General features: G+C 35.4%; 1 protein-coding gene across 7 annotated transcripts in view; it reads left to right on the forward strand.

Annotated features, from left to right (window-relative positions):
- Nucleotides 1–13308, forward strand: part of LOC106882136 (SUN domain-containing protein 1) — a 104899-nt gene that overhangs the window by 33757 nt on the left and 57834 nt on the right. For 2 of the 7 annotated variants that reach the window (XM_014932702.2, XM_014932703.2), the window contains exon 1: nt 9944–10323. The exons of 2 other annotated variants lie outside the window; for them this stretch is intronic. In XM_014932702.2, the coding sequence (XP_014788188.1) occupies nt 10262–10323 (62 nt within the window). In that variant the 5' untranslated portion in view covers nt 9944–10261. Of the gene's footprint in view, nt 1–9940; nt 10324–13308 lie in introns of those variants that run through there. 3 more of the 7 variants (XM_052967980.1, XM_014932704.2, XM_052967981.1) reach the window with 3 other exon arrangements.

Raw genomic sequence — 13308 nt, forward strand, 5'->3', positions numbered from 1 at the left:
TATATATATATATATATATATATATATGTTTGTCCCCCCAACATCACTTGACAACTGATGGTGGTGTGTTTATGTCCCTGTAACTTAGCAGTTCGGCAACAGAGACCAATAGTGGAAGTACTAGGCTTACAAGGAATAAGTCTGAGTGGTTGGCGTTAGGAAGGGCATCCAGCTGTAGAAACTCTGCCAAATTAGATTGGAGCCTGGTGTAGCCATCCGGTTGCACCAGTCCTCAGTCAAATCGTCCAACCCATGCTAGCATGGAAAGCGGACGTTAAACGATGATGATGATGATATATTATATATTTGTATATACATTTTTATTCGGCTGTTTAAATGTTTTGCCCCCAAAATGCATTATACAATAAACTGCTAAAATTATAATGAAAAAGGAAAAGAAAAGAAAATTCAACTTATTCATTTTAGTCTTAAAAAGAATCTAAATTGTATAAACTTTTATAATTAAGTCAATATTTTATCTCAGTATTCCAGACTGTGGATATTTGTTTAGTGCTGACCCAGACTCTTACTTTGTTACCACATATTTGTATTTAACTAACTTTCACCTTTATCTTTCATATTTCCAGAATTGATTAAAAAATTATCTTTAAACTGAAGAAAAAAAAATGCTGGAAATTTATTGCAGCCAACTTATTCTACTTTACTTTTTTCCTTATAGTTATGTAAAATAAATAGATTTTGAAAATGTAGAAATAGAGCCTTGTGTCTTTACAAAAGAAACCATACTCAATTCTTTCATTTATAAAAACAGGTTCTCACTGAAGATATAAACTTCTGGGTTCTGGGATTGTTTTTTTTTTTTTTTTACATAACTGCATTTGCTTTAGTTTTTAATCAATTATTTTATTCCAAAGTTTCACCGTCTACATTTGCTGTATAGTTTTAAAAATCTGGTCATTAGTATGAAGACTTTTATAAGAACATTTTTACTACTGGCTTGCCTTTGTTAGCATCTTTGAAATAAGCACATTAAAACAGTCTAGTTATCCACTGTCTAGATGCTTGCATGAACTCACACACACGCTATCATTTATTTGTTCATTGAGCACACAGTCTCATTGTGTTCTCTCCTACTAGCTGATATACTGTTTTAGGACACTTGCTTAAGGATATATAAATATGTGTATGTGTGTATATTCTTCTCTACTTTTTATGATATGTAAAAGATATTAATGGTGGCTGAGTTTGTCTTTCATTTCTCTAGTGTCAATAAAATAAATACCAATCGTTTGACTGAAAGCATTTTAGTATAGTTTCATCTCCCTCACCAAAGTTGGCTTTGTCTGTCTTTCTCCAGGAGGAAACAGAATAATTAGTGACGATGTTCTGGAATCAGTTCATGTTCTTATATTCTTACACTCTAAATTTCTTATCACTGGAAGAAAAATCCTTAAGAAGTTGTGAAACAGTAAAATATTAGAGTAATTTAATTTCTTTCCTTTTAGCTGGCAGTTCAAATCTTGATCAGATGCTTGGAACCAACTCCAAATGTGCTAGAGTTAAATCCGGTCAGGAACTGCATTGCATATTGTCATATAGTGTTTCTCATTAGAAAGATCTGCAAAGGAAAAAAGCAAATTGTTTTGTTTAATAAAATTAAACAGGTTTTAACTTTTCCAGTACCCTTTTTTATCTTCTCCCTGACTTGTCCAATACCCTATTTTATTTTCTCATTAACAAAGAGGGTACTTTTTTTTTTCTTTATGTGTGGTTGAGGGACCTGGTATTTGACAGTTTGGAAACCACTGACAGAGATTGGTTATGTAGTATGGTGTCTCATAAGTAATACTAGAGCTATGGGTGTATAGTTCTACGTAGAGGGGTTGAGAAAATAGATACTCGCTAGAGTTGATTCTTCTACCAATACATTTCCTTCAACTGTTGACCTTATGCCTTGTAAATTGTCACTTTTTTATCCCCAGTATGATTTGAATCTTTGTTCTGCATTTATCTTAACTCCTACCTACATCATACTTCAACTCCTATCATGCTAATTTGAATAAGGCATTAAATGAAACAAAAATTATTTTAGAGAGAGAATTTATCTATTTTAAAAAATCTTAGCTTTTTTGAAAATGGTCATATCAGTTTCATAAAATAATTTTTTTAAAAATTCTGTTAAAAGATGCTTTATCTTGTAGACCCCCAATTTCTTTTATAGTAACCTAAGGTTTGTCTGGAACTAATGAGGGGAAACGCTACTCTATGGTTCACTTTTATCTGTATTAAATGGCAGAGTATAAGATATTGAAATAGCATCTCCTGTATTGTAAATTCATATCTGCATTTCATTGTCCCCATACAAGTGGAAGACAAGCAGAAGTTGTTAGAGCTTTGGACTGAATGTCTTGTAATATTTCTTATGGCTCTCAGTGCCCTGTGTTCAAATCCCTCCAAAGTCAACTTTACCTTTCATTCTTTTAGAGTCCATAAAATAAAAGACTTGTTTAGGTTGGTGGATTGGCATAATTATGAGAGGGATAATTTGCAGTATCCCTTCTAGTTCATGATATTCTGAGTTCAAATTCCACTTGCTATTACTACCACCTTTCTCATTGCAGAGAAAACAGGGTTTTCGAGATGCAGCTAATGATGATGGGCCTCCTTTATCAGGTGGATCAACTTCTTGGATGCATTATTATGCTTGAATACAGACCCTGCACTAAAGTGGGATAAACACTTGGACAGAAAATTGTTTCTATGCATTAAATTAATTTTGCATTCTTCTGTTAACTTGACTTTTGATATTATGTACTTGATATACAGGAATTTTTAACTGAAATAGATTGGTGTACTGTTGCATGGTTGGGTCATTGGTGACTAAACCAGCACCCCCACTGGGCTTGCCTGCTGAGGAAGGTTTCTAGAAACCCAGTAGGAGTAAAAACAAGTCCTGTCAAAAAAGATAGATGAATCTAGTGTGGGTTCAACTTTCTAGCAATAGCACAGGTCCTCAAAAATTCTGGGTTGGTATCTGGCATGCTGGAAGACCACTGAGAGTGAGACACTCTTTAGCTTTCGTTAAAGCATATCTCTAGAACCTGATTCAAACCCAGGCTATGTCTGTTCTGATAATCAGCAGTGACTTTGTCAGCAAATCCTCTGCAACGGTCAATAATCAATGGCAAGATGAGCTGCTATGGATCACACTACCCCAAAGTGACCAGGGACCACATGTGAACTGAGATTCCCACTGAAACTTCAAACTTGAACTCTACACCTCAACAATGAATGACGACTATGGTGTCTGCACTATCCAACATGCTTGCTCTCCCAGTGGGGCATTTGTCCATCAGATATGGTCAGCGTTGACTTTAAGAGTAAAACTATGACAAGTATATATATTTTTTTTATTGTTTGCAGTGTCTGTGCTTATTAACTTGTTACAGCAACTTAGACAAATGCTCTGGTTGTTACTTTACTGATACTTTATATCCAGTCACAGTACTTGACAATATACTGTGGGATGTCCCAGATCAGATTGAACTTTGATAATTTGGGTTGCTGGTCAAACATTGATCAGCCTATGCCTGTTCTATAAATAGAAAAGAAGTAAGCTGATTGACAAGAACTACTCAATAACACCAACAACAAGCAATATTTAAATACCTAAAACCAGTTACACAATTATACAATGCTGACTAATCATTAACATAAGCAGAAGCTTATCTCATTAATTTAAAATTTATGACCAGCTATATTATTACTCCTCCTCCTTAATCTGACTGTGGTGAGCACTATAATTTAGTTAGTAACATCTTGGTGAAGAAACAGTTTTTTAGGACCTGTTTGATTTCTGATTGAAGCAATATTTCAATTACTGTCAATGCATTTGTTTGTTAATCTTTTTATCAGGAGGGAAAACAATACCCATGATTCTTTCAAGACTGTTGTGAAAAAGTAAAATATGCTCAAACTGAAGACATATCCCAAATGCTTACAACAGAGTGGACTCTATAAAGCCACCCAAGGTGCCAGGTGTTTATGTTAAACTAGGTGATAGGTTAAGTCTATTACCTAAATGCCTGCAGCAGGATTTGAACATAGAGCAGAAAGAGCTGAAGCAAATAACACGTAGATGTTCTTACAGTTCTGCTTATTCATTGCCTTGTATGGGTATTTTTTATTGATCCTAAAAGGATAACAAGCAAAATTAACCTTGATGGAATTTGATTGCAAAGAGCAGAGAGTTGGAAACAAATACCATGAGATATTCTATCCAACACTATAATAACATTGTTGAAATCAATATTGGTGATCACCAATTGATGGCAAAGAATCAATTCTATTTTACAAGTGTGTTGGGATAAATATATTATTTTTTTTTTTGTAAATAGATCAGAAAATTACTATTAATGCTCTGAGTGACTTAATATTGCTTTTTTATGGTCATTTCCACCTCTATTGATACTTGACTATATTGATCTTTCCTCCAGTTATTTAATGTTGATACATAGTTGTATGGATACAGAGTTTACTTTGTTATCAGGTGGTCTTGTGTTCTATTTCATTGAGTGACTCGTGTCTCTTTTACTATTGTCTTATAAGTAATCTGATAGACAAAACTGTTTGGAGCCCATTGTATGTATGTATACATATCCTCAACATTTAACATCTACATTCCATGCTGGTATGGGTTGGATGGCTCCAAGGACTGCATGTTCCAATGTGTGATTTTGTCATGCTTTCTATGGATGGATGCTCTTCCTAACACCAACCACTTTATAGTATGTACCAGGCGCTTTTCTCATGCCACCAACAATTGTGAGGTCACTATGCAGCTTGCATGCCTACAGATCCCAAGGTGAGGAACTTTGTGCTAGTAGATGAGGGTTAAGGTATGAAAGAAGTGGGCAAGACAGAGCAAGTTCTTGTAGGGGATCTACATAGCTATTCACATTTAGGAGAGAGAAATGAATTAGTAGTAGCTGTAAAGAGATAATGATGTCTTCAGGTGGAACCTCAATGTACGAAGTGAGAGGTGATGTGTGTGTGTATATTTACATTCCTACTTCCTGGGATCGTTGTAATCGACTAGCCCCCTCCTCCAAAATTTCAGGCCTTGTGCCTATAGTAGAAAGGATTATTATTATTATTATTATTATTATTAAGATGGCTAGCTATCAGAATCATTAGTATGCCAGACAAAATGCTGCTAAGCATTTTGGCTATCCTTATGTTCTGAGTTCAAATTCTGCTATGGTCAACTTTGCCTTCCATCCTTTCAAAGTCGATGAAATAAGCACTAGTTGAGCACTGGAGTCAATGTAATCAACTGACTATTTTCCTCTTGCAAATTTCAGGCCTTCTGCCTATTTTAGAAACAATTATTATTTTTCTTTTTACTTCAACTAACCAAAACTAAGCCATCCTATAGTACCTGCCACATCATTATCATTTGATATCCATGTTCCATACTGATGTGGATTGGATGGTTTGACAGGATTTGACGTGTCCAAGGACTGCATCATATTCTACAATTTACAGCATGTACCATGCACTTTTTCATGCCACCAGCACTATTGAAGTTACCATGCAACTCCCAAGACTACAGAACCAGGGGGAGGGGTATTTATGTGAGACAAGGAGTTAAAGTATGAAGGAAGGAGAGGAAGGAGGGGCAAGCAGAGTCTTGTAGAGGAGCTACATAGTTACTTATCTTTAGGAGAGAATGAAAGTGATCAATAGAAACTGCAAGTCCTGGTGGCTTTTCAAGGTACAAGGTGAGTAGAAGTGTGTTGGCACAGTGGAATTAGGGAAGTGGGTACTTGCAAGAGTGTATGGAGGGACCAAGACATGAGAGGATGGAAGGCAGGCAACAACTTAATACTGAGAAGGATTGAAGGTTGGATACAGGGAGTGATGGATAATCTATGATGCAGGAGTTGGGGAAGGCAAAATGTAGAAAAAATTAAGGGAGGAGATAGAGGGGCAAAATGCCATAGAAGGTGATATACATCTCCATCAATTTTAGTCTGTCACTCAATTCCTAATTGAAGCCATTTACATAAAAATTTCAGTCTTTCAGTATGTAATGTTCACCAACCCATAGAAGAAACATGTAACAATATGACCCTCTTCTTAAAAACAGCAACCTCTCAGGCCTTGCCAATTACTGCCCTTCTGCTATTCATTCAGCAGACCAAAGGTAATGTAGACAATTATAAAGTACCTCTTTTATTAGCTTGAATCTTTTCCTCTTTTGAATGACCAGTACAGTTTCTAGAAATTCATATCTACAAAGTTGCTATGTCACTATTTGAAAGATGTCTTTTTCAAGATCTCTTCTTATGAAAGTAATATATGTCCAGCATGAGACTTCTAGGAAGTATATGGATGAGACACCTGTAGCAGAAATAAGAATAATGGGTGTGAGATTTTGTGTTAAACACATCTGCAAAGTCCATTAATCTTCAGAAGGAAGAGTGGGATACACAACTCAACTTTGAGGTACATTAGAATTTATGAAGTGTAGATCAAAGAGAGTCCCATGAAACCAATGAGTAATGGAGTAGTCCAAAATTCTGATCCAAGAAATTAGACAGATGAAGACTATACATGAGCAATGTAACTGAAGCCAGACATGAATCTAAGGGTTTGCTTATGCTGAAGATACAAGAACAGAGATCAGTAGATATGATTTACAGAAACTGTACTGGTCATCCAAATGAGAAATAGACAGGTGCTTGTTTCCATTACCTTTGGGCTGTTAGAGTGAAGCAGTAGGTTAGTAATTGGCAGGGCCAGAGGGATTTCTGTTTTTGAGAAAAGTCTGAACCTTAATTTACAATTCTTTTGCCTATAGCATTCAGTACATCACTCCTTAGCATTTTTATCCAATTTCATGCAAATGAGTTATTTCCCTTAACTCGCTTTAAAAAAAATAATTAAATTTACCATGTCCATTTTACAAGAGAAAGTGAAGATTCATGATTTTCCTTTGGAAAGATACAGCAGTTGTTTCCTGTTGCCGTCTGCTGTTTTATTTACAACTGTCATGAGCAAACTGCAGCCTGTGGGATTTTCTGAATGGCACACCATCGAAAAATTACCTTGCATCTTTTAAAGTAGTACAGCCTGACGATGAACCATGTCTCATGCAGCTTTACTACCCAAGAAAGATTGCCCATGCTCGATTTACAGTTTACTCTGCTAATTTCCAGCTCTCCTAAGCTTACTCTTGAGGCACAGAGCCTATTTGACCTTAAGGCAAGGTTACTGGTTCACGTGACCTCAAAGTATGTCCATACATCAGTGGGTCTGTGTAATACATGTCAAAGGTCCAGCTCTCTTCAGAGTCCTATGACCCGTGAAGCCCTAGGCAACTTACCCAGTGTGCCCATGCTTTAAGTTGGCCCTGCTCGCCACCAGATGCAGTTGATCAATCAAGATTAAACAGACTGTTCTCTGTTTAATGAGGTCTAATAAATTGAAATATATTCATAGTTGTCTGTTGCTTTCAGACAATGATCAGATTTTCTTCTAAACATGTAAATTAATTTTGGGAGATAGAATTTTAATCTGTTGAAATATCTCCTTTCTTTTTTCCTTTGAGGGTCGCTAAAATTTCCGGCAGATTTGTTTTCTTTCCCCGGCTAAGAGGGAAATTTCAGTGAAGACATTCTTTTGCGTACGTCATTTAGTATTTACTCTTACACTCTAGCGATTTTGGTTAGTGTTGTCATATGGTTATGACAACTCTATAAAAATTCTTTTCAAAAATGCTTAACACACAGGTGGAACGTCAAACGTTTGTATTCTGCTTGGTTCTACGAAGCCAGCTATATTCACTTGTGTATGTATGTATGTCTATTAGATTAACGAGAGAAAGAAATGCAATCTTAAGAGCGTGCATAAATTTCCAATGACATCAACGATGCATTCGAAAAGAGTTGAAACTATAATCAGTCGAAAACTGAATCGAGACTTCCCTTTCATTTACTCTACAGTCTTAGTACCACTACTGCTGTAACTGACTGCTTGATAAAACCGTTACTGCTAAATGTTAATGAATGCTGTTTATCCAGGCTGCAACAACCAGCATTACGTTTCGTTTCTGCATTTAGCAAGCAGGAATTCTATTATTATTGCAGCTATATGAGCAATAAGCTGCTGCTTTCTGCACTCTATCACATCTGGTAACTAAAATGATATGGGAGCTATCAAGGGAGCTTCTAGCTGGTCGTTTGACCTGTTAGATATAGCGACAAAATTTCCTTTCACTTATGCCCTACTGACTTAAAAATTATATGTAGGATTAGATTGGATAGTGTGGTATTAGATACATGATTAAACATTTTTTTAAATTACGAGGTCATTGCTGGAATGCTTATGATCATTGGGTCTGCTCGATCGCTGCTTCACAAAAGGTCTTCAGCATATTTCACTGCGGTGTTATTGACATTTCGCCTACCTGTAGAAACGAATTCTTCTAACCAGCCCCCTTCCTTCCTTCCTTCCCCCCACCCCACTTCTGTCGCTTTCCCTCCCTCTCTCAGTCACTTTGTCTTTTTTCGAGCTGGAAACACACTACCTGACACCTGACAGACATGGATAAACATTTTGATACCTGAAATAATTTTAAAATTAGAATTGTGTTGCTCATGCACGCATTGGTGCGACTGAGAAATTCTTCCGCTTTTGTAGTCAGTGTTATCAACCAGTGAGTGTTTAGCCCTGATAATTGTTCCTGGCAGCTAAATGAGCTCAGGTAAACCAACGGGATTTGAACTCCTGGACACACCTTATACACTTGACCATTCATTTCGCTCTCCATCTATATACACATGTACACTTGACGCAAAATAAAATTAAAATGGAAGTGCATGCGAATTATATACACGCATACATGCACGTGTACGTATTTTTTTTTTGAGTCAATGAGGGAGTCTCTAAGTGATTCGTCCATCTGCTTGCTTGAGCCCAATCAAATTTCCCTCAAATCATACACCTTGTTTTAAAAAGGGAAAGACATACTAACATGCCTAGAAAAAAAAAAGACAAAAAAAAATAATAACCTGGATGGCTCTCAATTTAATCAGGGCCGACTTAGGTTCTTTTCAAGAACAATATACTTACCGTTATTGTTTGGTATATTTCGACCCAGAGTAGAATATTCAAGCATAGTGACCTAGTTCCTATTATCAGTAAGAATCACTACGTTTTATGCCTATGGTTTTTATGAAAAGCATGCATGTCTCAAGGTTAAGTTAACAAGGATATAAAATATCTTTTGCACAATTATTTTCTACACACACATACACAAGATCTTAATTGTTTGATATAGTTTAGCGTAGAATCATTTAGCGCTTCGATTCTCAGCTGAAGTTATTTCTATTTGTTCTTCTTACTTATTTTCTTCAAGAGGGCATGAACACTACACAATCCCATTTCTTCCCAATTTTAATAATGAAGTTTGTTTCTGGGCGAATATTATGACAATTGTTATTTAAAATGTATTGAATCACACAGCTAGAATTTTTTTTAATTTTTTTTTACTTCCACTGCTTAATCACTCGGTAATATTTGTAATATAAGAGACACAAGTCTTTATTTGGTGTAAATGTAGGTTTGATATTCTATATAGATAAGCACACGGATCCCACATTATTGAATGATGAAAGAGAAATTCGTTTTAGAAGCTAAGTATGACAAAATTCCACTGGTTACGTAAAAGCGTACATGTGCCCTTGATATTACTCCAAATAAACATAGCCGTTTTCCACTTCGTTGCTACTGCTGCTGTTACTTTAATGTTACAGGTATCCCCCGAACTGTATCTGCGTATGTGTGTAATCTAGTAGTAGTAGTAGTAGTAGTATGAGGTTTCTAATAATTACAAACTATTTTTAGTGCGCCAGCTCACCTACTATACACAAATTCAAACCGTTTGTATGCGGGGATGGGGGGAGGGGAGGAGAAAATAACTCAAATCCAGATATTTCGGGTTTACTCACTGGTTGCAGTTATCTACTGCTAACCAATAGGAAGTATCGTTAGGTTTTTGTTTGTTTTTAATTTTTTTCCCCAGCTAATTTCATATACGTTGCCCATATATCAGTGTCTGTGTGTTGTCAGACGCATCGACTTTATTCGGCGACGTCTTAGTCCATATTTTTCATCTCAACGTTGTAGCATATGGCTCCTCTCTCTACTAAGACCGTCCCGGTGTCTTATTTGAAATATCAATCAGTGACTGTTTTACATCATCTTTCATATATTAGAGATTTCCGTTAGAAATATGCAGATGCCAATTCTTAAGAATCGAGGTTATATTAACTCACAGAGCTCTCCGAGGAAAAGGTAAGCTGGAAAACCCGTGTGTGTGTATGTATGTGTGTGTATATATATATATATATATATATATATATATATATATATATATATGATCTTGCTGTAATCGAAGTGTAATCGATTAGTGTTTTTCTTATGACGAAAATTTTTTAGATTTAAGCTTGATTGTATATGTTATTAGTGTTCTATGTACGTATATTTGTGTGTGTGTTTGCATGCACGTTCTTTTTAACTTCTCGTTTAACTTGCTAGAATCTAGGTAAATGCGATAGTATTTGTTGCTTTTTAGATACGCTTGACAGCGAGGATCATTTTTTTCCCTTCCTTCTCAATCAATTTTATAGTTCTGTGGTTTTATTTTAAAATTCTATATTTGGTATAAACCTCATTCACCAATGAATAAGAAAAAAAAATAATGGTTTCAATCGATTTCTATTTAGTGGTTGATTGCATGTGTCTGTATGTATGCATGTATGTCTGTTTTGTCTTATGCAACAAGCTAGATTTGATCCATGGACATCACTTTTGCAGTGTACGACCTTGCCGATGTCCCGTGCACGCATCAAATGTGTGCATTTTTTATGCATGCATCTGTGTACATTTTGGCGCTCACATTAGGAATCTCTTCATACTGTGGTCGTTCGACTTGCTGTAAATAGCAGCCACATTTCCCTCAGGTTACATACGACCATCTTTAAAAAATATATATATATACCTATGTGGTCCAATATACTCTATGAACACGATCGGAATGCCTTTGATCCTTGGACTGTTCTATCAAGGTTGACGGGATGCTAAACAATTGCAGCTATTTGTAAACGCATGAAAGTCAAAAATTCGGCAATCTTTGCCAAAATTCCGTTTAAAATACTTAAAATAGATCTGGTGCTTCGAAATCTTAGTCTTTTATCGTTTTTAAAATATCACTGATGGCTACATTTTGATATTCATCTTTCAGTTTTCCTTATTTATTTTGCTTCCACTGTGTTCTTATTTTTAATTTGGTAAATTAATCTCCAATTTTCTCTCTCTGCTGATTTCCAAAGTTTCTATATTATAAATATTCATTTTTCAACATTCGATCAATTTTACATTTGTGACCGAAATAACTGTTTTCAAATGTATTAATCCTTTATAATGATTGTTATACATAGGCAATCTCTAGGAATATAATCTGTCTTTTATATACATACACTGAGTGTGGAACTATCAATGTGTATGGGAAATATTTTCTTGTGGATCTTTAATCGGAAAATTCTAGGTTAAGTCAACGTGATCATTTACATACTCTCTCTCCGTCCAATCTGCCTCATTCATTCATACATACACACACACACACACACATATACATACATATATATATACTCACACACACGTACGTTTGGAATCACTTGTTCATCCAGGCATTGATTTTTAAACCCCCACCCCTCCAACATATTTTAATATACTTAAAAAAAAAAAACGGCAGCCAGGTTTGTTTTGGCCATCAATTTCAGAATCAGTAAATTCTGTTATTTCTAATTAGAAACTCCCTTCTACCATGTATGCGATTACAAACATATTTATATAAAGTACCTTTTAATTTGTATATAGATATACTTCGTTTGCATTTGAAACGTAAAAATGAATATATGCTTGCATTTGAAATTTTACTTTCATCCTCACTTAGAAAATTTAAAAAGCTGTTCATTAAAATTTTTTTATTCTTTTAGTTGATGCTTTCATTATTGAATACATTCCTATTTTTGTATGTAATTTTTATATTGTTTTAAAAAATTATTTAAAATTTTTTCCTGTTTTTTTTTTTTCTATTTATTTATTTTGCATTTTCTGATCATGGATGTATTCAAAACCAGAATCATAATAGCGTCTTTTTCTTGCAGAAAAAAAGGGGGGGGGGGCTAAAAGAAATAGAAGAGGGAAATGTTAACAAAATCCAAGCTTAAACGTTTGAATAAACGAAAAGAAAAGGCATACTCTTTACATTAAGTAGAATATATGTGTTTTAGTATTTTTTGTCAGGTATGGGTTAATGATGCACTGAATGACAGGTATGGGTTAATGATGCACTAATTGAAACTTCTCAGTGTCAGCAAACAAAACTCTAGCAGGTAATTCTTACTACCTGTCAAGCAGGAGAATATGTCAAGAAATTAAGGATCAGTTGCACATAATTTACAAGCTTATGGGAGAAATTTAGTTATTATATACAGACAAGGGACATATTTCGGTTAGATTAGACTTCGTCAGCTTAGTCTACTCAATACTGCTGTGATCAACTGACAGTAGTTTTAACATATAGTGAGTTAAGATACGGAAGAATTTTGACCAGTATAATTGGCATGATTAATGAAAGCCAATATAAGTGAATTGTACTATGCTGATAAGGTTCATAAGCCTGAAAACTGTTTATAGCTGTTCCTCTCTTTGCAAAGATCATATCTTTTCCTTGTGTATGTAAATTTCTTTTTTTTTTCTTTTTTTGCGTCCTTTTTTTAAAGCCTAGCCAGGCTCATGGGCCCGGTTTCTATGGCTTGTGTGTTCACCATCTGGACGGGATGCCAGTCCATCGCAAAGTTATTCAAGAAACAAGAAGAAAGTGTGAGCGAAAGTTGGAGCGAAAGAGTACAACAGGGGTCGTCACCACCCCCCTGCCGGAGCCTCGTGGAGCTTTAGGTGTTTTCGCTCAACACAACACCCGGTCTGGGAATCGAAACCGTGATCCTCCGACCGCGAGTCCGCTGCCCTAACCACTGGGCTATTGCGCCTCCACATAGTATGTAAATTAATAACGGTAAAATTAATTTCTTCCAATTATCTCTTTACTTTTAGTGTCGCTAATAATTATCTAGATAGATAGATAGATAATTATTAGCTACACTAAAAGTAAAGGAGAGATAATTGGAAGAAATTAATTTTACAGTATTAATTTACGTTATACACACACATATCTCATTCTCTTTTCTCTTGTACTTGTTTCAGTAAAAAAAAAAA

Source organism: Octopus bimaculoides, chromosome 5 (assembly GCF_001194135.2).
Source record: "Octopus bimaculoides isolate UCB-OBI-ISO-001 chromosome 5, ASM119413v2, whole genome shotgun sequence".
In the NCBI taxonomy this organism is placed as follows: domain Eukaryota; kingdom Metazoa; phylum Mollusca; class Cephalopoda; order Octopoda; family Octopodidae; genus Octopus; species Octopus bimaculoides.